At 43.5% G+C, this 23,682-nt stretch overlaps 4 protein-coding genes across 4 annotated transcripts; 2 read left to right on the forward strand and 2 right to left on the reverse strand.

Annotated features, from left to right (window-relative positions):
• Positions 1 to 2,805: 2,805 nt before the first annotated feature.
• LOC103390940 (uncharacterized) lies at positions 2,806 to 8,595 on the forward strand. Its single transcript, XM_025062900.1, has 5 exons — positions 2,806 to 3,969; positions 4,072 to 5,294; positions 5,571 to 6,533; positions 6,621 to 6,746; positions 7,202 to 8,595. The coding sequence occupies exons 1-5, from the start codon at positions 3,867 to 3,869 to the stop codon at positions 7,940 to 7,942; spliced, it is 3,156 nt and encodes a 1,051-aa protein (XP_024918668.1). The 5' UTR covers positions 2,806 to 3,866; the 3' UTR covers positions 7,943 to 8,595.
• Positions 8,587 to 11,368, reverse strand: cryba1l1 (crystallin, beta A1, like 1). Its single transcript, XM_008326990.2, has 6 exons — positions 11,099 to 11,368; positions 10,202 to 10,284; positions 9,965 to 10,083; positions 9,407 to 9,548; positions 9,180 to 9,322; positions 8,587 to 9,004 (listed from the first exon to the last, which is right to left on the reverse strand). The coding sequence occupies exons 2-6, from the start codon at positions 10,274 to 10,276 to the stop codon at positions 8,857 to 8,859; spliced, it is 627 nt and encodes a 208-aa protein (XP_008325212.1). The 5' UTR covers positions 10,277 to 10,284; positions 11,099 to 11,368; the 3' UTR covers positions 8,587 to 8,856.
• A 1,359-nt stretch (positions 11,369 to 12,727) lies between these two features.
• Positions 12,728 to 14,507, forward strand: crybb1l1 (crystallin, beta B1, like 1). The gene is made up of 6 exons (XM_008326991.3): positions 12,728 to 12,852; positions 13,023 to 13,136; positions 13,220 to 13,338; positions 13,417 to 13,549; positions 13,643 to 13,785; positions 13,863 to 14,507. Exons 2-6 carry the CDS (start codon positions 13,044 to 13,046, stop codon positions 14,032 to 14,034), a joined length of 660 nt encoding a protein of 219 aa, XP_008325213.1. The 5' UTR covers positions 12,728 to 12,852; positions 13,023 to 13,043; the 3' UTR covers positions 14,035 to 14,507.
• A 665-nt stretch (positions 14,508 to 15,172) lies between these two features.
• On the reverse strand, positions 15,173 to 23,616 carry LOC103390919 (calcium-binding protein 2-like). Its single transcript, XM_017039234.2, has 6 exons — positions 22,933 to 23,616; positions 17,097 to 17,127; positions 16,832 to 16,966; positions 16,352 to 16,461; positions 16,031 to 16,178; positions 15,173 to 15,926 (listed from the first exon to the last, which is right to left on the reverse strand). Exons 1-6 carry the CDS (start codon positions 23,080 to 23,082, stop codon positions 15,901 to 15,903), a joined length of 600 nt encoding a protein of 199 aa, XP_016894723.1. The 5' UTR covers positions 23,083 to 23,616; the 3' UTR covers positions 15,173 to 15,900.
• Positions 23,617 to 23,682: the final 66 nt, after the last annotated feature.

Consider the following 23,682-nt stretch of genomic DNA (forward strand, 5'->3'; position numbering starts at 1 on the left):
GTCATGTCGGAGTGGATCTGAAGCTCAGCCCTGCTAAGTTTAAAATCAATTTGGCTGAAATATAAATGTTCACACCATTTGATGTGGGATAAGAAACCTTTTATGGCTCGAGGGAACAAGGCCTTACAATATCTGGCCTTGAATTTTTCAGGAAGTGCATTACATGATTACTATAAAACATCACCTGAGAAAACTATCACCTGTGTTGGCTTATCTATAATAATTATCTTTAAGCAAGCCATAAATATAGTTATGAACTGACCGAGGATGGAAAAACAAACTCCTGAGTTTCCAAAGTTAGGTCACAAAAACACTTTGTTACCATAAATATCCCAAATTTGAATAATTACATTAGAATGTCAATGCTAAACATTTACCAAATATATATCTCCTAAATATAAATGGTTTTAAATTATGATGGCCAAATGTTACCTGAGAAATCCTTTAGGTTGGCCAAAAGTTGGATAATAGCCAGGTTAAAGTATGACTAAAAATAACCAGTTGCTCAGGAGGAAAAGAGCTATTGGCTGGACACAACGTTATTCTAAAATTATTTAAAAGGAAGGAAAATGGTCCAAAAATATCAAATCAAATAAGTGAATAAATCATATTTCTACTTCCTGATAGCTATAGGTGCCAGACAGTCTGTATTTTAGATGGCCTACTCCAGTGATCCCCCATTAGTGTGCTGTGAGAGATCATCAGGTGTACGGGGAATATGATCCAGTTTCACGTAATCGGTCTGAAAACCATTATTTATTAACTACTAATTAATTATTTGCCTATGAATAGTCTTCATTAGTTGATGCCACATTTACAGGTAGAACAATACTCAATACAATACTTCCACTAGGTCGCAGCAGAGGACTACAGAAACCATGAAAAGCAAATTGTTGCTGCTGGATATCTATGAGTTTCTTTCTTCAATTTATATCAGTGCTGTGTTCAACTAAACAGGCCCAGGTTTCACAATATCGTAAATTGTGAGTAAATTCAAAGTACAGGGTCATTACATGCCTTTAAACTTTTCTTGGTGTTGCACCATGGGATTTTTTCAATATAAAATATGTGCTGTTGCTGAGTAAAGGGTGGGAACCACCGGCCTGCTTACTGAAAGTGGACACGTGGACGTGCCCTCATGCCTGTTTGTCATTAAGTGTGTGTAATGTTTATAACCCGTGAAGCTGGTACACACTCACAAGCACACACACCCTCCCAACACTTCTTAAACTTGAGACGACTAAACGCAGCAGATTTTCCCTCCCTCCTTGTGTCCTATCATTTGCTGTCATATCTATTTAAAGCTCCCCCGCTGTTCTGGCTTTTTCCCCTCTCTTTCTAGAGGTTCGGAAAGAAGAAGCGAACGCAGTAAAAGAGTGGAGACAGCTGGGCGGAGGACAAGACTGAAGGACTACAGCAGACATTCAGAGGAACGATACACCCTTGGACAACAGACGGTCTGACCCGCAAGAGAAACCACACCACAAGGACTCCTTGTGTGGCGTGTTTCCTTCCACATGTTCCCTGTAGCTGATTTCTGGAGACGAGTGAGTGACCAGCAGACTCCTGGTAGAACAGAAAACCTGCCTTTTTTGCTTCACAACTCATGGATACACTCGATGTTCCCGGTCTGTTTTCTTCAAACTCAGACGATGAATCAAATGATCTCACCCCGGCCCCAAATTCTTCACGCCACACCTCCCACGCCAGGAGACAGGGTGGGCTTGGAGGCCTGGGATATGGAATCGGAGTGGCCTGGCACCACCTCAGGCCTTTCATCCCCTTTTTCCTCATCAGCTTCATGGTGGTGGCGCTGGTCTACCTGATGCAGGCTATCATCTATGGGGGGCCCTTCAAAGACCCACTGTTCTTTGTTAAATTTAATGAGCGCTGGCCCCGGCCCGCTCCACGCAAACAGGACCCTTCGACATCTGCAGAGGTGTTTGGGGCAGCCTCGTCCTCATCGGCCCAGCAGGTGCTATTCAACCTGTACACAGACAATGAGACAGTGCAAGGTGTGTGAGCACAAAAACTATCCTTGGTGGACATGAGCAGCCAGGACAAGGACTGTGGGATTACACTGACACTGACACTGTGGATGTAAATGTACTGTTTTTTCCGGTAGGATGTCTGACTTCACCGTCCTAACACTGAGGATTTAACTTTGTTGAAACATTTAGGATGAAGTTTTTGAACATGTTTCCATTTACTTACGTATTTACATATTTGGTCTGTATCCCTACAAGATAAGACTTGTGTAAGGTTCCTACATTCTGTCAGAAGTGAATTTAAATAATGAAAGTATCTGTGTTTCATTGTGAAGCTCAGTAGTTACCATATGTTTTGTTTTTCTTATGATGTACTGGAAGGGCTAGTGTAATAGTGATTAGTGGCTTGTCACTGGTTCACGGGTTCTTGTTCTTTCTGCATGGAGTTTGTATTACTCCCTGTGTATGTATGGGTTTTCTCAATGCTCTGGTTTCCTCTCATAGTCCAAAAACATGCAGGATTAGGCTAACTGTTCAATATATATATATATATATATATATATATACACACATATATATATATACATATATATATATATATATAAATCCATCATGTTAAAAATAAAAACATGAATATGACACTTGAGAGTGATTGGCCTGAAAAATGTTAATTAAAGCAGTTGTAGAGAGCTCATGAACTGTACTGTATACTTGTATTCTATTTTGTATTGTATTATCGTTTTATATCATTAACTCTACCTAATATCTTGTTCTGTGCAAATGGGTATTTTGTTATGAAATAAAATAACAAAAAAGAAGTAAAAAAAAGGTAAAATGACATCAGATGTACACAGTAAATACACAACTCATTCAACACAGGCAACGTTCAATAAGTTTTTTTTCTGACACTATTGTTACAGTATTTTCTTTTCAAGTTTTTGTGCTGTACACAGACTGCTGCCCCCTCTAGGTCACGCGATGAAGTGCAGAGACAAGTTAGCGCCGAATGATTATGCTGACCTGCAGACGACCTCACTTGACCTGATATACAGTGATAAGTACCGAAAAAACAAGAACATAGAAAAGCGCCACTTGTCGAACCTGCTTCGAAAAGTTAGTTTTTCCAACAAATTATTATTTTGAATTATTGGTCTTGGGAGCTTTATAAGAGTGAGTGAAATAGCTGGGTCGTACCGTCCTCCTCGCCCGGCTCTGTCACGCTGTGACCGGCAGCAGTTTAGCGGCGGTCGAGTTGTTTACTGCTTTATCATATAAAAAACATATAGAAAAGTGATGATAGGTTAATGACGTGTTAACGAACGGGTCCTCGCGGCCGTGGTTCACGTGAACGAGCTCGGGCTGCTTACGGTTCCTTTTTAATACACGCACTGTTAGCAGACTGCTACCTGTCAGCTAACACACACACCTGACGGTTTCCTTCATAATATCTTTTTTAAAATCAATTTCAACTTTGTAAACTTCTCAGTTTTCACCAAAAGTCATAATTTTGCTGATACACGTCATTATTAATTAATTAATAATTGCATTAATTAAAAGGTTTTATAACCTCTCATTTACTCGGGTTAAAAATGTAATAAAAATAAATAATGATAAAGTTAAATTATGCTGCAAAGTGCAATTAGTGTGACTCAATGGTTATCCACGAGACAATATATATTTTTAAAAATTTATAGTCTCGCTATTGAGGCTATTTTTTATTATTGCAAAGAAGAAGATATCAATTTAAAGCATTTGCCTTTAATAACAGAGCCACGGTCTATGACAACATATGGTTTTTAAAACAAAGTTATTATTTTTTTTGTGTGTACAACAGACTTTATTCCCACCTCCTCTCTCTACTCTACTATTGATGGAAAAATGTGGTGTTACCACAAACCAGGGTTTGAGACCCTCCTCCTGGCTGAGCTGCAGAGGCAGCAGCAGCGCAACCAGTTCTGTGACACTTTGCTTAAGGCAGAAGGTATGATTGTATTTTTTAATTTTTATTATTTATGTTATAAATGTTTAAACAGCATTTTCACTTTCATTTATTGCCATATTTGACACCCATCCTCTCGTCCAGGTGTCTCAGTGCCTGCACACAGTTGTGTTCTGTCAGCCATAAGCCCCCAAGTGTCCTCTGCCCTGTTGTCCTCTCCAGCGCCGCCAGCAGGACAGAGCAGAATGCTGGAGTTTCAGGCTCTTGGTGCGTGCACCCTCCTCCACATGGTCAGACTGCTGTACTCTGGAGAGATGGCAGGGGAAGGGGAGAGGGAGAAGGAGGAGGCTATTTCTGCTGCAGCCAATCTGGGCATCCAGGGGCTGGTGGAGGTCACCGAACGAGATCAGAGCAGAAGGAATGAGATGGGAGGAGGAGGAGGAGGTCAACACGCCGAGGTCGGAGTTCAGACGGAGCCATCGATCTTACAGGAGACCAGGGTCAAGTGGAGGAGAGCATCGAGGGATGAAAACACATTTCTGTGGAAGGAATCACTGTGGGATGGTGAAAAAGACACGTGGACACAAACTGAGACGTGGCAGGTGAACACAGAACCTCCTCCTCACTCTCCTGCCTCCTTTGAACCTAACAATATGGCGGTAATCCAGGACGGTGCACAGTCTGACGCTCAGCTATTTAACCCTCAAATTCCATGTATTCCCATTTCTCTGGTCTTCACACCAGAGAACCAAGACCCCACAGCAGATGGAGGAGCTCAGATGTCCATCACTGTCCCTCAGTGCATGCACAGTTGCTCCGCTGTGTGTTCTGCTTGTCACAAAAGTTGGGTTATCGCTCCTCAGGGAGCAGCCACAGATGTGACTGAGGGTGAAGAGTGGCAGGAGCAACAGATTGAGGAGTTCCAAGACAACATTCCAGGATTCATCAACAATTTTCTGAACCCAGAAAAAAAGGAAGGCACCGGCACAGGACTGGGAGGGCAGCGACAGAGGAGACCGATGGCCGGTGTCAGGAGAGCTGGCACCGGTGAGAGAAAAGCGAGGATACCACAAACAACCACAAGGAGGGGCAAAGGAGGGTGGATGCAGACGGTGGATGTGCAGGACGTGGGAGTGAGCAGACTGCAGAAGCAGTTCCTGCACAGGTGGAGGGCATCGAGGGCGGGTCAGGGCGGAGGAGCGGCAGGCAGGAAACTGTACCTGAAGTCAAGAGAGGATTTGAAGAAAGGTGAAAGCTCCCAGAAGAGGAGGCGCAGCAATAAGTCTGTGTTTGAGGAGAGTGGAGAAACAACGTCATGCAGGAGGTCAAGAGAAAACAGGAGGGGCGAAAGGACGCAGGGCAAACAGGTGAGAGGTGTTTGATTAATTTCTGAAGAAAATGTTTGATGTCAGTTAATCATTTTGTAGTTTCTTTCTCCTTCTTGTCCAAGCAGTTGTCCTTATTTTGAATGTTATATTTCTAGTCACAGCATTCGGAGCCATCTTCAAGAGACTGGGTCTTTAAAAACACACTTTAATCATGATCATAAAAAAAGACTAATTATTTTATTAATACATTTTAAAAATGACAAAAGACTTGCAGCTTTTCTTGTCAATAAAACACTGTTTCTTTTTGTGTAATAGGACCTAAACAAAGCCCACCAGAGGACCAGGGCAAAATCTGCATCTTTATCTTCCACACCTGTGAAATTGTACAACAGCCACAGTCTACCCCGTCATATGCTGCTCTCACTTCCTCCCACCTACCTTCCCCCAGCATCATCCTTGCTCCACACCACCTGCCTCCCTCCTTTAGCCCCTTTACCTCACGAGGACCAGCCGGAGCAAATTGACCGTCTTTTAGAGGAAGTGATGATGGGACTGGACATCATATCAAATGACAACAACAGCAGAAGCAGCGCCCCCCAGTGTCGTCCTACAGCGAGAACAAGCAACAGTTGCACCTATGGCTCCTCTCACAATTTGTCCCAGAAAACACAACCAGAACATAACTCTGTCGTCCAGAGGGCAGGTGCAGGTTTTGATGGATCACATGTTGCTGTTGTAGCAAAAGTAGCCGGTGGTTTAAACTCTGCTCAGAGTGAAGAACCTGTTCTCCAGCAGCAGGGAGAAGGTGAGCTGAACATGATGTTAGAACACTTCCTTCAGTCCTTTGAGCAACAGATTGACAACTGCAAGACCGGAGCAGAGATGGAGGAAGAGAGCTCCAAGACCCAGACCGTGACCCTTGACTCTGATCATCTGCACTATTCACATGCACCCTGTCTGGACACACACTCTGGAACAGCTGCATTGCCTCAGAGCAGTCGAGCTGAAAAACCACACGTACAGTTGGAAACACACAGGCTCAGTGCACAAAGTCCAGCGTTCCCCAAACAGACTGAGGAATTACCAAAGAAAGTGAAAAAACCCAGGAGGAGGAGAAGGATGTGGACGTCCAGATCTATGACCAAAGCAAAGACCAAAGTCCATCAGTACACAGGGGACATACTGCTCCGACAGATGCCTGTTGTCAGACTGACCAAACACGCCTTGTCAGTCAGAGTCACACTGCAGGAAGAGAGCGATCAAAGTCTGGAAGTAAAGGTACAGAGTTCTCATGACATTAGAACTGAACTCTGATTCACAGAAAAACACATAGTTTTTTTTAACTATATGTACATATGTTTTTAGTGTCCTACAAAACCAAATTGTACATCATCAGAAAGTCGTCCAAACGATGACTCGTCTGAGAAGAATCAGTTGTGGAGCTCAGTGATCTACCCACTCAGAAGTCGCATGAGGAAACCACAGATCACGGTGAGTCCTGGTTCTTTTTTTTTAACGAGAATCTTCATTTGGGTATTTTTGCCAATACCAAGTACCATTGTCTGTACTTCCTTAGGTTGGGTTCAATAAATATACATTTGACTCAATGGTAGTGACAGGCAGCATTTTTCTATTGTGCCACCTATTGTCCAGAAGTGGCACAGCGCTGTGGACAACAGGTGGTCTTCAAACCGACACTGGTGTCGACTCATGTAAATAAAACAAAGTATAAAATAAATAACATTTATTCATTAAAAGATTTAGATAAATACCATTACATTTACTGCACAGTTAACCAATCGGCTGAACAGAAAGTGAGCAGAGCTTTAGATAGCACATTTTAAAATTTCCCTAAACAAAACATTCTACATGTACCTGATACTGGAAAAAGAAAAAGGCTGCAACGAGGGAGGGCTCACTCACCAGGGGCTTTCCTCGGTTTATAGACTGTGTTACAGGACGCAGTGCACCTCCAACCTGAGCCACTGCAGGAACAACGGGTCAAGTTTTCTGAGCAACACAGGTCTGGGACAAACGGACAACTTCAGACTCCATCTGATGCAGAGAGATCATCTCCACCGTTTCATTCACACCCTGAAGAGACCTGCAGGTCAGCTGAACAATCAGAGGAACACGAAGAGAGATCTGACGGTGATTTGAAGAAACCACAGGAGCAGGTAGAAGGAGCAGCAGTGAGGGGAAGGAAGAGGTGTGCAGGGTCAGAGGGGAAGAGGTACGACGCTGCCACCAAGGCCAAAAGAATTTGCTCGGCGGTGGCGGCAGAGTTGCCGTCTGACACGTGTGCCGACGGCGTTGAAGCTGCAGATGCACTCTCTGAAAAACCAGAGGGCGACGTAGAGAACATTTCACTGGTGAGGGAAGAAGGTGAAGCGGTGGAGGCTAACGGTAACGCGATCAACAACGCAGACAGGGACCGTGGTGGAGAAGCTGAGCTGAATAACCTTCTGAATGAGCGGCGAGTGCCGACAGACGAAGGTGTGGTCACACCACACGATCGCTCGCATTCCGTATCGCAGAAGAATGAAGGATGGACTATAAGCTGGGAAGATGAGGACATCGATGTGGTCGGATGGTGCAGCCCTTTGCCTCGCGCTGAGCCTGAGATCGTCAGCTGGACAGTGTCGTCAGAAGCTGAGGATGAAGAAGAGGACGTGGACGTGGTGTGAGGAAAGTCGACTCTGCAGTCATTCTTTGTTGCTTTTTTTTTTCTCACGTTTTTTCACGTTTTAAACATTTATTGCATCAGCTGCTCACAAGTATTTTTTCTGTTCTGTTCTCCGGAGTCAAAGAAAAACGGCTAAGAATTAGGAAGGAATTTGCAATCTTTTTACATGAAAAAAATCCTGAGTTGAGTACTTTCTGGATGATTTACCATTGATTTTGCATAAATGTTGTCATCTCTCGGTTCAGTGCTGTGTTACTGTTTAAACAAAGTTGGTTGTAGCTGTAGTGTTGAAAAACTGAGTGTTGGAAATAAGGTTGCATATGCAGAAAATAATGGTTGGTTTACTGTCAGAGTGTTGTATTACTTTAAATCATGTCAGGCGTCTGTTCAACAACACTTTTAGGTTTCAGAAAAAACATCTGTCCTTGTTTTATGGTTTGTTTAATGTTAGGTTTCTACAATAAAATCTTTTGCAGTGATGCAGTGGTTTTTTTTAAGCAAGTGCTGCAAATAAACAAGCAACAACAAGAAAAAAACAGCTGAAGTTGAAATAAGTTTATTATTTATCAACCTGTGGATCAACCTCCTTCCCACAACAACACAACACATCAAAGCTGCACCATGTCAGACAGAGGCTGCTGCTGCTGCTGCTGTTGCTGCTGCTGCTGCTGCTGCTGAAACTGTGAGTCAGGTGAGCTCTATCACAGGTGTGTGTAGGAGTGACACTGTGGCGTTTGGGTGTAGTGCAGTGTGTGTTTTGAAAAATGTCATATTGTCTCTTGGTGGACCGTGTCAACAGGAAGGCAGAGACTGGAAGAAAGAGAGAGAGAATGGGGTTAAAAGGTCAAGGGCGTTGGAGTCAGGAGGGAGGTGCCATCTGGAGGTGGCGGTTCTCCTCCTCAGCCTGTTCTCCTCTCAGTGCTGGATACGTCTGATGGACTGGATCTGAGGGGTCTGGCAGTGGGAGCCCCAGTTCCTCCAGTGCTGGTAGTCTCCACTGTGTCTCTCACACTCCATGATGTACTGCTGCCCCCTGTAGCCAGGATACTGGTAGCACACGAAGCTGTGGATGTGCAGGGAGAAAGGCAGTGATGTCAGTGGGATTATTTCAGGTGCTGCGAATGGGAATGTGGAAGGAAGTTTGTGGAGTTAATTAGATGACGTCGTTAGTGCAGGAATCATCCCAGAGTGACTGTTAAAACCCATCAAGGCTGCAGGGAAAATACACAATGACTCACGCGCCGCACTGCACGTGCATGGAGCCAACTTCAGGCCACATCCAGCCCATGGCCCGAAGAGAGGGGTAGTCATCACAGACCTCCACGCTGCGACCCATGAAGTTTTCCTTCTCGTAGATGATCATGCGGCTGCTCTGATGGGACTGTGTGACGATAAAGAACTGTAACGTTAATGTGACTGTGATATTGTTAGCTAAAGGAACAGCAGGGGGTGAGAGTGCACTCACGGCGCAGTAGATGGGGCGCAGGGACATGAGACGCTCCACATGGTAGGACAGAGAGCCGCTGAAGGCGTCCCAGTGAGGGTACTCTCCTCTCTCCAGGATGAACTGCTGGCCCTGGAAGTCATGGTGCTCAAAACCAACCCAGCTTCAGAAAGACAGACAGATGGAGGTGGGTTGGCACAACGGTCCACAGATGATGCACTTATTACATACAGTAAGTATTTAGACAGTATTGAACCAACATTTGTGTCCGGCCCACGCCCCGTAGTTTGTCTGATTTTCATCTACATTGTATGAGTATTTAATTTTCTTTTGTAAAATAAACTACTCTAATGATATCCTAACATTTCTCAGATGTTTACATTTAATTTTTCTTTTTTGGAACTTTTTTTAAAAAAATAAAAAATGCTTAAGACATTTTGTCTAAGCTACGTGCTAGGACTGGGTTTTAATAATACAAAATCCTCTGTTTTTGTTGCATTAAAATCAGAGTCATGGATGACTTTGTTTGTTTTTTTGTTTTTTTTTTACCTCACCACAGACTCAGTGTGTGACACTTACGATCCACTCTCCACCCTGATGGAGCGAATGTGGTCCATTCCACACTCCTGGATGTTGCAGCACTCTGAGGTGAACTCCATATATTTGCCCTGGAAATGTTCCTGCTCAAACACGGTCACCTGCGGAGGCAGTGACAGACAGGAGGACAGAGATGTTAGTCACTGCTTCTCTACTATTATAATGTGTCAACACAGTGAGTGTGTGAGTGTGTGTGTGTGTGTTCAATCCAGTGATCACCTTGAAGAAAGGAGCCATGCCCATTCCAGAGTTGACCAGCGGCTGCATCATTGGGGACCTTGTAGTTCTGAACATCTTTACTCCTGGGACATAAGAGGAAAGGAAAGGAGGTAAGAGAAGAGACTCCGTTTTCATCAGTTTTGTTAGGTTGTAGAGTCACGTTCACAGTTTGTGTGACCAACACTTCAATGAAGTATGTTGATATGATCTGGTTTTTTTTTAAATTAAGCAAAACATCTTACTTTTCAAAGTACAGGAAAGACCAGATTTAAAAGTGACTGGTATTACGTGGTACACAGAGATACTTTGAAATAGTAATAAAAAAAGACTATAAGCAGAGAAGGGAGTTAGCTGCACTCACCCCTCAGATAACCCTGTGGTCCACGGCCCAGTTTTTGAGAAACACAGGTGAACATATTTTTAGAGACTGGCCCCACAGAACCACATCAACACAACCATTCATCGACTATGATCAACGTAATGATCCAAGGACAGATGAAACATAATCAAAACATTCAGCTTCAATCTTGAACTGGTTAAGAAATAAAAATACAAAATCACACTCAGAGAAAAACAAACCTTCTGTCAGTTTCTCAGCTAAAGTGAAAGAGGCACTAAAATGAAACACAGGCAAAGATATTTTCTAAAAATCGACTGAGTGGGATTAGGAGGAGATCGAAGCAGAGGGCATCTCCTCAGTGAAATGTTAAATCATTTAAAGAGAATTTCTGGGCAGCTTTGCCTCATTTGAAACATGTTGTTATATCTGCACCAGGAAATTTGTCAAATTCAATATCCAAGTGCAAGAGGAGGATTTTTCCTAATCCGGTCTATCAGTCTACTGCGTGTGTGTGTGTGTGTGTGAGTGTGTGTGAACCTGTCGGAGTCAGATCCTACCTAGATTACTGGACGATGATCTCTGGAGTGTTTGCGCCTAAACACCAGCCTCGCGTAGACTTTTGACGCAACCTGGCGCTTCAGTTTTATACCGACGCCCAGGGAGCAGGCGCGCGTCCACGGCTCTGGCCGAACATACGGACGTGCATGTGACATAGGCAAAGGTGAGGCGCGCGCTCCCGGGTGCAGCTGCGCGCACACTGACTGCTGTTTGTCCTGCCCGCGCGCGGCAGGGACCAGATCAGCAGATCCTACAGAGGAGACAAAGAAGCTCTGGGATGTTCTGACCCCGGTCAGCAGTCAGCAGCATGTGTCCGCACAAAGGGCCGGGATCCAGGCGGAGAATGAGGGGATTAACAGTGGAGAACAGGGGGGGAGCAGAGGGGTACAGAAGGGGGGAGGGGAGGGGGGCAGGTATATGGAAGGGTGGATGTATGTTGGAAAAGTATTACTATTATTATTATTATTATTATCTGGCCAAAAACATTGGTACAACGTGTCCACACATTGGAATATTGCACACACACACACACACACACACACTGAAGTGTTACTGTACTTGTACCTGAGGCCATTGATTGTAATGTCTTAGCTCCACTGTGAGATTCCATTTTCCAGGAGCTTCTGTCTGCCTCCTCATACATTCATACATGATGGAAGACAGAATCTTCTGGATCTTCTGACACTAATACAGAGGAGTCACTTTTGTCAGCTCTGTATTGAACCAGACGGACCTGGATTTTGTTTTCATTTTGAAGCTGGGCTCAGAACTCCTATGAGTCCTCGGGTTTATGTAGAACAGAGCTAATAAAAAATATGAACTCTGGTGTTAGGCAAGCAGATGGGGAAGAGAGTGGGAAGTTTCAGAAGGGCTCAGTGTCGGAGTTACAAATCAAGTGTTAGAACCAGACATACACTGTGTTCAATATCACTCTCTCTTTAGGTGTATATATACAGTATATATGTATTTATATAAATAAAATGTATATATTTATTTATATCTATCTATCTATTTCTTTCTATTGCTCTCTCTTTTTATGTGTAAAAATAATTATATATACATATATATATATATATATAGTAACCTATATAATAGACTTGACATATGAAGGTAAAACACCACAGGTCTTTTGGGTTCTCCTTGTTCGTAAACATACTGTAAACTGTATTCTTCAGGCTGATCGTCTCATGACAACTCATCTAAGATTCAGAGAATATTCTAGAAATGAACGGGTTCAAGTTCAGCATCTGCTGCGGTCACTAATAAACTCTCCATGTTGTTGTTGACAAAGTGCATATTTTCCATATGTGGGCAATGACGACTGGCAACCCTAATTGGCAACCACTCACATTCACCCACTGTCAGTTTAGAGTGAACCGGTGATTTTCTTGCTGTAAGGTAAGAGCAGTAACCACTTTTCCAAAATGGATTTCATCCATTTTTCTTGACTTGAAAAATGACTCTCAAACAAGTGGATTTCCTCCATTTTTCTTGACTTGAAAAATGACTGTAAATCCCGAGCGCTCCGTTGGTCATTTGACTCCAGTTTTTTCCCACCCTCTGTGTCCAGCCCCACTGTCCGTCCCTCTCTGATTAGGTGGACTTTCTTTTGTCTCTTATCTGGAACATCAGCAGATTTTTGTCTTCCCTGTAATCCCTGGGCAGTGGACGCAAGCGTATAAAAGAGGGCAACGTACTCTGAACCCCACACACTGAGTGAGGCTCGTTGCAGGCATCGTGTACACACACACCGGTAAGGTGCGCACACACTCATCCAACTGCTCTGTGGTGATGTGAGGATAGAACAGAAGAATCAGTTTCAACTTTTTTAACTGTTCATTTTCTCTTTTGTTGAAATGTTTATTTTTTCCTTGACACAAGTTTCTTTTTCTCACTGTTTGTCTTTTCTTTTTTTATATGTAGTCACATTTCCACTCTGCAATCATGTCCAGCGGAGACAAGTCCAAGTCTTCTTCCCAGACTGACGGAAAGGCTGCTCAGGGCAAGAAGTCTGAGATGGGAATGATGTCCTACAAGGTGAGTGTTTTTTCAAATGGAAGACAAACAAAGACCATTTTTTGCCAGACTCTCACACACCTGTGTGTACCTGCCTCGCCCAGATGTACGTGTTCGACCAGGAGAACTTCCAGGGTCGCATGATCGAGATCAGCAACGAGTGCATGAACGTGTGTGAGCTGGGCATGGACCGCGTGCGCTCCCTGCGTGTTGAGTGTGGACCGTAAGTATTTAAAAAGAAAAAAAATTCTGACTCTAAGGCGAGGCATGGACGCGTCCTGATGCCTCATGTCTTCTGCAGCTTCGTGGGCTTTGAGCAGATGAACTTCTGTGGTGAGATGTACATCCTGGAGAAGGGAGAGTATCCTCGCTGGGACTCCTGGAGCAACTGCCAGAGGAACGACTACCTGCTGTCCTTCAGGCCTGTGAGAATGGTAATGAAAATGTCTCTTACTTCTGCTTTTATTTTCTTGTACCTTCAACCGTTCCACCAACCTCAGCTTTATTAAACATGTTCTCTAACCCAGGACCCCGAGAAGCACAAGATCTGCCTGTATGAGGTGGGAGAGTTCAAGGGTCGCAAGATGGAGATCATGGACGATGACGTTCCCAGCCTGTTTGCTTACGGCTTCACTGACCGAGTGGGCAGCATCATGGTCAGCTGTGGAACGTGAGTATCAACTGCTGTTGGCTGTGAAGTGGTTGCTGCTCAGAAATTGTACACTGACTGTTCTCCTCTGGCCTCAGCTGGGTGGGATACCAGTTCCCCGGTTACCGTGGCAGCCAGTACCTGCTGGAGAAGGGGGAATACAGGCACTTCAATGAGTACGGTGCCCGTTACCCTCAGTTCCAGTCCGTGAGGCGCATCCGTGACATGCAGTGGCACCAACAGGGCTGCTACACCATGAGCAGCAAGTGAAGCTCGGGAAAGGAGAGAAAGAGAAAGAGCAGAGGTGACGGAGAGGGGCGGAGGAAGAGGGAGCGGGGCAGAGATGTCTGACGCCTCCTGTGATCTGATGCAGTGAGGAGGAAGGTGGAGGATCTTCATCTGCCCCTTCAGGGACATCATCTCAGTGGACCAGCTGCACCAGGAAAATCCCCAGAGCATCCTTCACTCCCCTCCCACTCTTCCTCCTCTCTTCCTCCCCTGTATGAGACGAGCTCTTCCTCCCTCCTTCGCTTCATTTTTCGTCCCTTACTTAAATCTTCTTCACTGTCCTCTTTTACACCAAAGAGAAATCCCATCATCTCTCGCTCTTCTACACACAGGGTGTGATGCACCATGGGAAACTGAGTCCCTCCTTGTACCTTCCTCCTTGCCCCCCGACCTCTTACCCTTGTGCATTGCATGCTCCCTCTGCTGTATGGAATTCTGGTCAGGTTTTCAATAAAAAAAAAGGAAATCTTGATTTTAAAGTTGTTGTTCATTTTTTTTATTATTATTTTTGATTAATATTGTTTTTAAAAAATCAATAAAATATATAGTTATAGTTTATTTGACCTTAAAAATTATTAAGAACCAAAAGAACAGAGAGAATATTTTTACAGTTAAAAAGCCCAAATGTATAGTGAGGTTTAAAGCGATTTGCTTTTAGGTAAAGTTAAAGTTTATTTACTTTATACTTATACTTATTTACTTTTATGCTTTGCTTATATATTATCAATATATTATTATATATATTACAATATATCATTGTTTGTAACAAGTTTATGAAAAATGTCTGCGGTATTTGTTCTAATTTAAGTTTGTAAATGTAGTGAATTTCAAAACAGTCATATTGGTTGAAACAGAGTACATCCTAGTATTTAAAAGTATTTAAAAAGGAGTAATTTTAATAGCAAACAAACGCAGTTATGTCCCAAAATTCACAATCTTAATACACTCTAAAGTCCTTCAACTTTACTGCTGGTTGCACTAGTGGTACTTGGGCACCCTCTAGTGGTACTGGTCTAGTGGTACTGGGATTTTGCGGAACAGCAAAAACCAAAATATTTAAATGTTGTAATTCATAACTTGTCCACAGAGGGCTGCAGGTAAGACGCGGTGGGCGGGATTAGATGACGTCACATTAACCAATCAATGCCGGTGTCTCCAAGTGCTGGCGTTTTGTCATACACTGCGACATGCGGGAATGTTTTCTTTTTGGATATCGAGGAATTTAATTACAATATTGAAGCCGAGACTGATGGGACTTAAAGAGGATTTTACTGCAGCTGAACTCCAGCAGCTGCAGGGAGTTGACAGTAACTCGTGGATTATGACTGGTTTGGAACCAAGGGAACCGGCAGACAGCAGATGTGTTCGACGGCTAGTCCTGCTGGTGAGTCCTGCTGCATTTTATAACTTCATTGGGACAGATGTTGGTGTTTTGGTGTTGTTGGACATGTGAGTCCATGTCAGTTTTCTCAGCGTTATCAGTGTGAATGAACTATTAACACAATCGTCACTTTTTGCACATTTTTTGTTTAATAAAAAGTAACAGGTTTACAAACATGGTGTTACACTTCAGGGAACCAAACTCATATATAAAAATACTTGTTAAAAACACTACGTCATTCATTGCCAATGAAACGGTCTGATATGTATCACGGCTGCTTTAATACTTTCGATGTGCTTTGCACCACTAGGTCATTAAATTGTTCTTTTTAATTTATTTTTATTTTCACATTTAATATACAAAAATATAATTAGATACTAATTCTTCACACCAGAAGAAAAAGGAGGGTCAATTCATGTGCAACATGTTGCTAAAAGTGCACCAGGTCATGAGCTCAGCTCAACCAGTCAGCGGGACATCATTCGCACAAACTCTGAAATGACAGGAGAGAGACCGAGATGGGATAAAAGTAAGGAAGGCGGGCTTTAAAAAAAAGCTCATTAGAAAAAATAAATAATAATGATAACAATGATTTACCTTCAAAGTCCACCAGTCCATCTCCATTCAGGTCAACATCTCGCAGGATCTCGTTGATCTCCTTGTTGGTCACTTGTTCCCCCATCAGTTTCTTCATGGCTTCCCGCAACTCAGCCAAACTGATCAGTCCGTCCCCGTTAGAGTCAAACTGGACACGGGGACAACAAAATAGAGCAGGACCATTTGAAGGAAAGCACAGAAAGATTTAACTATTTCAAATAAAGGTCTTTAAATCAAGAAAGAAAACAGTGCAGATCTTCAAGCTGAGAAGACGTTTACCATCACGTCACCTGTTTGAGTTATAAACGTGTAACTCCTGACCTCTTTGAATGCATCACGCAGTTCTTTGACTCCGATCATGTCAGCTGTCTCTGCCAACATCTTTGGTCCCATCAGCTCCACGAAGTCTTCAAAGTCCACTTTACCTCCACCTGCAGGACACACAATGAAATATATATATATTTCAAAGAGATTTATGATGTCAAAATGGGGTCATGGGCCAAAAATGGTTCGCAACCACTGCTGCAATTTCTTTGGAATTTTTTTTGACCTATCAGAGGTTAAGTAAATTGATTTGAAAGTCAGTGACAGCTGAGTCAGCTGCTTATCCGATTAGAACCTTTGGGCCGATGCAGGATTTGAACCAACAGCGTTCTTGCTGCTGCCGTAGGTGATGATTGTTACAACTTTCCCATCTGTGGCTTCTTTTTTCCATCTTCTATTTCTGCTCTGCTCTAGATCTAGAATCTTCTTGTATTCTCTGTTATTCCCGTACATTTCATTGGCGGATGGTCCACTCACAGATCTGCTGGCTCAGCTCGATGAGCTCCATCTCTGTGGGCATGTATCCCATGGTCCTCATACACTCCCCGAGGTCCTTGTGACTGATGTATCCTTTTTTATTCTTATCAAATTCCACAAACGCTTCACGGAGCTCTGGAAGAATAAAGATCACTGATTCACTGCTCATAATGTTATCAACTGTTCATAATGTTATTAACTGTTCATAATGTTATCAACTGTTCATAATGCAGAGTTAAACAGTGAAGCAGATTCTTCTTCTCACCGTCCAGCTCCTCTGGCCTCAGATCTCTGTCCTGTTGGAGGGATGAGTTCACACATTAGGCTCAGGAAGTACAAACACACACGTACACACAACATCAGATATTTATATGAACGTTTGGGGTAAAAATGCCCTCAGCAGTAGGTTTTAATGTAAAGTCATTTTTTGGGAAGTTATTTGTTATTTGCAGTTATTTACTGCAGCTGATTGGTCAAAAATGGACCTAGAAATAAAAGTTGGTCAACATAAAATATGTTGTTCAGAATGAACTAGAGAACAATCGGCATTGAATATAATTTGAAATAAAATGACATAAATGACAATCTTGTAATTAACCATACAAGGACATAAAAACACACACACACAAAACACAGTTTCACACGGCTGTGATGTTGTTGAAATGGAATAGAGACAAATGAACAATGAGTGGGTCGTGTCCAGTGATGACCAGTGTCTCTGTCAGTGAACCTCATCTCCGGGTGCTTTTCTTGACTCTGCCTAATGTGTGTGATGGTACAGCCTGTGGCACAGTGGTTGAAGGCGCAGGCTTGTGAGGTTGCTGGTTCAACTCCAGTCTGGTTCAGCTCCGTAGTGTGTTGTGTATACGTGTGTATATTTTATAAAGACAAAGAAAGCTGTTGCCTGTGCTAATGTAGGTACTGCTGACTGCTGACCTCCACGTCAACCCGAGTGACACGGTTCAGAGCGTGAGCCACCAAGGCACGTCAATACTTTTCCATGGAAATAACGATTGACACGTTGGTCGACGGGGTCTGAATGACTGAAGTGACTGAGTGTGGATGACACAGATGGTCTGGTGAACAGCAGGGGCGGGTGGATTGAGCTGGTGGAAATGAACTAGGATTAATGGAAAGAAGGTTGCATCAGCGGGTCGGTGTTAGGACACTGGATTTATATTTACATACGAATGTGTGAGAAAAGCCCTCCTTAAGGAAGATGCAGGCCGGGCCCACTATGTTGTGCAGCATGTTGCAGTTCTTCACCAGTGCACCAAAGGAATCCCTGTAGGGCTTATCCACGAGCGCCTCCTGCTCCTCCTCTCCCTCTGGGTGCAGACCCTGCTGGTCCTCTACTTTACCCTGAAATGGCCCCTTCAGTGTCCCCTTCAGAGACAGACCAGAGCTCGTTGACTTTCAATCTTCACATTTGATATCATCAATTTTTTTGTTGTTTTTTTTTAACTCGTGCAAACATTCATAGTAGGCTGCGTCCCATAAACTGCTGGAAACAATCCACTCACATCACATACTGTATGAAGCAGCGTCCTAATCTGAGCTGCTATTAATCCTGCGGAGGTCTCCCACTGTGGACACCCACTGAGGTAAATCTGCCTGTTCTCATGTGTGACGTCTTGTCACCTTGTAATACTATTACAGTAAGACCCTAACAGTGCGTACTCGATTACACACAATCACAACAGACTCCCCCTGCCTCTGGAGGAGAAGTGCGATAAAACATTTCGACATATTTTCACACGGAAAGCTACGAACGTGAACGTGATCTGAAGAGCTGTAGCTATCACGGCCGTGAGGTAAAGAGTGAAGCTGCGATGACGTGAACGTCTTACCTTCTTTTTATCTTTCATGGACGGCTTGGTGCAGTTGCCCATAACCAAACCTCACCCTGTGACCTCACGCTCTCACCCTTATCCTCCCCCGTCTGTTCTTATACGTCTGTCAGTGCCTCTCTCAGGTTTTCCATCGTTCCAGAGTAGAAGTTTCAGTTCATATTTCTGTGGGCTCCATGCCTAAGACTTCACGTGCGATGCCAGAGAAGTACCATACAAAACAGCTTTAATCCATGCACGAGCAGACAAGTACGACTTCACTCATCTCTGGAGGAGGTCCAAGGTCAAACAGCATCGCCTAAAAACAGCCAACACCAGCAGCAGGAGACAAACAGCCGGAGGAAACCTGACTTTTTTTCACTTGTGGACCTTTACTGTCACGTTGTCTCCTCACACCATCCTGCTGTAAATCCTCCCTCTCTCTCTCTCTCTCTCTCTCTCTCTCCCCCTCTCCCTTGCTGTATCCCATCATCCTCATGTCCAAATGCCAATCAAAAGACCTCATCCACAGTACGAGGAGCTTCAGAGGGAGATTTGAGATCACACACAGCTGGACTAATCCTGTCCTTTTGAGATTAAAGAGGGAGAGGAGTGATGGGCAGGAGGCAGAGAAAGAATCAAAAAGAGCAACAAGAAAATATCGTTGTTCATATTACGTAAAGCTACGATCACTGACTGACTGTAGTGGTCAACATCAGAGCTTCTGACCAACACCTGTCAACTAGTGGTTGAAGGAACTTTCTGTACCTTCCACCTCTGAACTGAACCACAACAAACTGTACTGTACCAAACCAAGTTGTACCTTAATAACTAAAGGGAATCGTGCGGTTCTTCCACATCAAACAACGGATCGGGCAAGAGTAGTACCCACTCATTGCTGCAGGAGGCGACATATATTTATATATAAAGTGGTAGTAAACGAAGCCAGTGAGCCAGTGCCCTGTGTTTTCTTAAGTAAAAGAACTGACAGTGGTATTTACTTTGATGCAGGGTTGGCGCCACCTGAAGTCTGCCAGGAGTGACAGCAGGCTGTAGATACTGTTAGTGGTTGTCATCAAATGGGAACCCATGTGGACACAGTCCACAGGTTGGTTTTTATCGCGAGACTTTTTTTAAACACTGTTGACGACACGGACGTTTCCAGTCGAGGTTATGTGAGTTGTGTAAATGATCAACTGAATTTGTCCGAAGCATCTGTCGGCAAATCCCTCCAAAAACAGCTCTACGATTTTACTAACTCAAATCCAAGCATACGGGAGCACAGCCTGTGTGTGTGTGTGTGTGTGTGTGTGTGTGTGTGTGTTTGGGAGGGGTGGAGTGGACTCTTTGTTTAATGTTTTAACATTGGGTTAAAAAAACAGTTAAAGCCTGTTTTGATAATAACGAATAGTGAAACATTATTGGTCGTTTGGTCAACATCACCACTAGGGGCCACTAAAACCTGTGAGACACCTGTCCTATTCATGTACAGAGGTACATTACCATGTTTAGGATATTATATTTGGAAATTAAAGTAACAGCATTTTTTTATGGTCACTGTAGCAGCATTTAAGTGTCACAAATGATTTTCCAAACCTCTGATTGATGATGTTTTCAGTTCAACTAATCCAAGAAACAACTAACATCCCAGTAAAATCACTATTTAAACTAAACACTGAGAATTCCTCAAACTTTTTTTTTGTCATTTCTTTGTCATGAATAAACCACAACACATTCAACACCATCAGACTGAGCGCCGCCATTCGGCCAGTCTGGGTTTCAATTAATCAGGTAAATGAAATGCAACTCTGCCGGTTCACACACAAACACACCCACGGGGGGGAGTGTGTGTGTGTGTGTTTGGGGGGTAGCAGGTGACAGGGTTTTGTTTATAGATAGCATCAAAATGATCATCTCAGGTATCAGCATTAAATGACAGCTGCACTGGGAGCAGGAGTTTAATGTAACACACACTACCCGTTGGATGTGTGTGTGTGTGTGAGAGAGAGAGAGAGAGCGAGGGGCGATCAAGAGAAGGAGACAGCGAGATGACTAATGGAGCAGTAATATGATTCAGTCATTTGTACCTGGTGCTGTGCATCACCAGGTGTCAGGTGACCACAGCTGTCAATCACAGAGGGAGGAGAATCCGTGGATTAATGAATTAACCTTTCTAGGAACGAGGAAGGACAGTCACAAGAAAAGGAGAGACAAGGACGGTGGGCAGGAAAAGCTGAGCAGGCAAAAAAGAGGGCAAGAAAAAAAGGAAAGAAGGAAAGGAAGAAAGAAACAATATATGCGTATATATGTATATATATTATATATATTTTGTCCATTGTTATATTTATTTATATTTAATTGCTAAGATGATCACACGTTGTTGGTGGTGTACAGCTCCATGGATCCTTGGGTGCTCAGCATTATAATACTTAAGGCAAAACGTATCATAGAAAAATAGTTTTGATTACAGGACATTCACACTGTAGCTCCCCTAGAGGGAAGGAGAGGAACTAGCGAGTATTTCATGGAAATTAAGACGCAGCTTGTACAGTATTCAGTTTGCCCAACTCAGAGTGTTGAATTCCATTCTTCGTGGATGACCAGAGCTAACCCAACACTCTAGCGTTAACTGTACGTTTTTTTTGGAAAATGCAGACCAACGGGAGGAAAGCAAGTGTGAATTTGAAATGTGAGCAGAGAGTGCAGCGACGTGGTCCTCATCTTTGGAAGTGGAGTTTTTTTTTTTAAAGTCCATCTGTTTTGGCTCAGATCAGAGCGTGTAGGCAGCGAGCCCATGTGGGTTACAGACGTATGTATTATGTGTGTGTTCCACAGCAGACTGATGATGTAACACAGCAGTTGTCAGAGAGGGGTTCAGGGACCCTGTGGTGAAATGGGACAAATATAAATCTTCCACACTCTCCCACCTACTCTATTCTCCTCCTCCTTTTTTTTTTCAAGATCACATGCATCATCATCATTGACATCACTGTATTTAAAAAAAAAACCTACAGATTTTCTGTTTCCAACTTGAGCCTCACTCAGAGTCTGCTGACGTGATCAGGTGGCTGGGTTAGGGTTAGGGTTAGCCGTCCTGAGTGAGTCAGCAGCAGCAGCAGGAGGAGGAGGAGGAGGAGGAGGAGGAAAACCCAGGGAGCTTTAACTTGGCTTTAATCCGTTTTGATTTTGTTTTCATACACATGGCTGCGGGTTGACAGATGCTCTTATTGTCAAGATTACTGTGACGTGTCGGTGCTTACTGTGGGAATGATGGGATGAGATGTGAGGCAGAGCGGGGCTACAGTGACTGTACACACAACACAGGATGCTGACAGATCTCTGTACATATCTGTTACGGATTACACTGAGTGTTTCCAAAAGTTAAGGAGCTTAAATCTGCACAAGAGCACGCGATCTATACAACATTACTGGAGCTGCCCTGCTCCCACCACGACTGCTGCTGCTGCTGCTGCTGCTGCTGCTGTGGAGGACTCAGCTGTTACATGTGAGATGATAGACGTCACAGGAACAGGCTTAGAGTTTCAGTTGGGCCAGTGACGGGATATTTAATGAGCTGGAGGATTTGATTCATGGTGCTGCATGAACACACACACACACACACTCACACACACACACAGTCACTGGCATTTGTGTTTTGTGAGTACCCTCACATAGAAGTAAAAAATGCGTTCTCTATCCCTTTAACCTAACCCTAACTCTTATAAATATTTGACTAACTCTAACTCTAATCTGAAAGGTGTTTATGTGAGGATAACAAACATAAACAGGTTCCTGATCTTAAACATTGGTTTGTGAGGACCAGCTCACCTCTCACTCAAAGTTTAAATAAAGGTTTTGGATTGAAACTGTCCGTGATTTCCCGCTGAGTTTTTAATCTTGTCTCAGTAAAATGCCTTCAATTAAATTCAATTAAAATAAATGAAAATGCCCAAACGTAAGTCTATTAAAATAGATATGGCTCTCGGAAGAAAAAAAGGACGTTCCAGCCCTGCTGGCAGTGCCTGCGAGGACCGTTTAAAATTTTTAATCTTCGTTGTAATCATGGTTCGATAAAGATATAGTTATACATCTAACTCCATATCTTTATGTAAACAAATACAAAGAAATTATTTCTCTAAGTTAACCTCCTCAAATAAATCACAAATCTAAATCTCTTAAATTGCAATTGGAAGCTATAATGTCCTCACATTTAAAAGAGACACACACACCCCACAGAGACACACACAGCACAGAGACACAGGGGTCTTCTACCTGTCCAAACATCGAGTCCACCATGGGCAGCAGGTCCACCGGCTCTGCCTCCTCCTCCTTCTCCGTCTCCTCTTTCCTCTGCCGTCCCTCCATCATCTCCTCCAGCTTCTCCTCCAGCGACGCTCTGTCCTCTGACTCGGTCGTTGTCATCACCTGAGGACGACGCTTGGGTTTCTGACGGCGAGCAGGCTGACGGGGAGCACTTGGAACATCTCCACCACCACCACCACCACCGTCTCCTCCTCCGCCTCCTACTGTTTGCTCGATGGATCGCTTTCTCTGCTTCTCCACTTTCCTCTTGATGGCAGCCTGCACCTGAGGGTGTGTGTGTGTGTGTGTGTGTGTGTGAGAGAGAGAGAAGAATAGTGCGTCTTCAATCTTTAATACATCACGATATCATCTAGGCTCTAGCAGTCAGCTCATTTTGATTAATTGCACTATGTGGGATTTAGTGACATCTAGTGGACAAATGTAGAAAAACACAGGGTAGCATTCGTATATCAGAGAAAACTTAAACATATTTTTAAAAATAAAGTCGTGTTAATGTGATGGCTAACGATGGTGTTGGTCTAAATAGGTTTATGAAAAAAAAAATCATACATTCAGATCTGTTAAAAAAAATTGCAAAATTATGTGATAAAATACTTTTACCCAAAACCCAGCACTGCGTACATTAACAATTAAACCAGGAAATATTATTAGATGACAGGATTGGTCTCAGCACCATCTGCACCTGATAACTGGCTACTC

This window comes from Cynoglossus semilaevis, chromosome 15, assembly GCF_000523025.1.
Source record: "Cynoglossus semilaevis isolate Cse_v1.0 chromosome 15, Cse_v1.0, whole genome shotgun sequence".
NCBI classification, from domain to species: Eukaryota; Metazoa; Chordata; class Actinopteri; order Pleuronectiformes; family Cynoglossidae; genus Cynoglossus; species Cynoglossus semilaevis.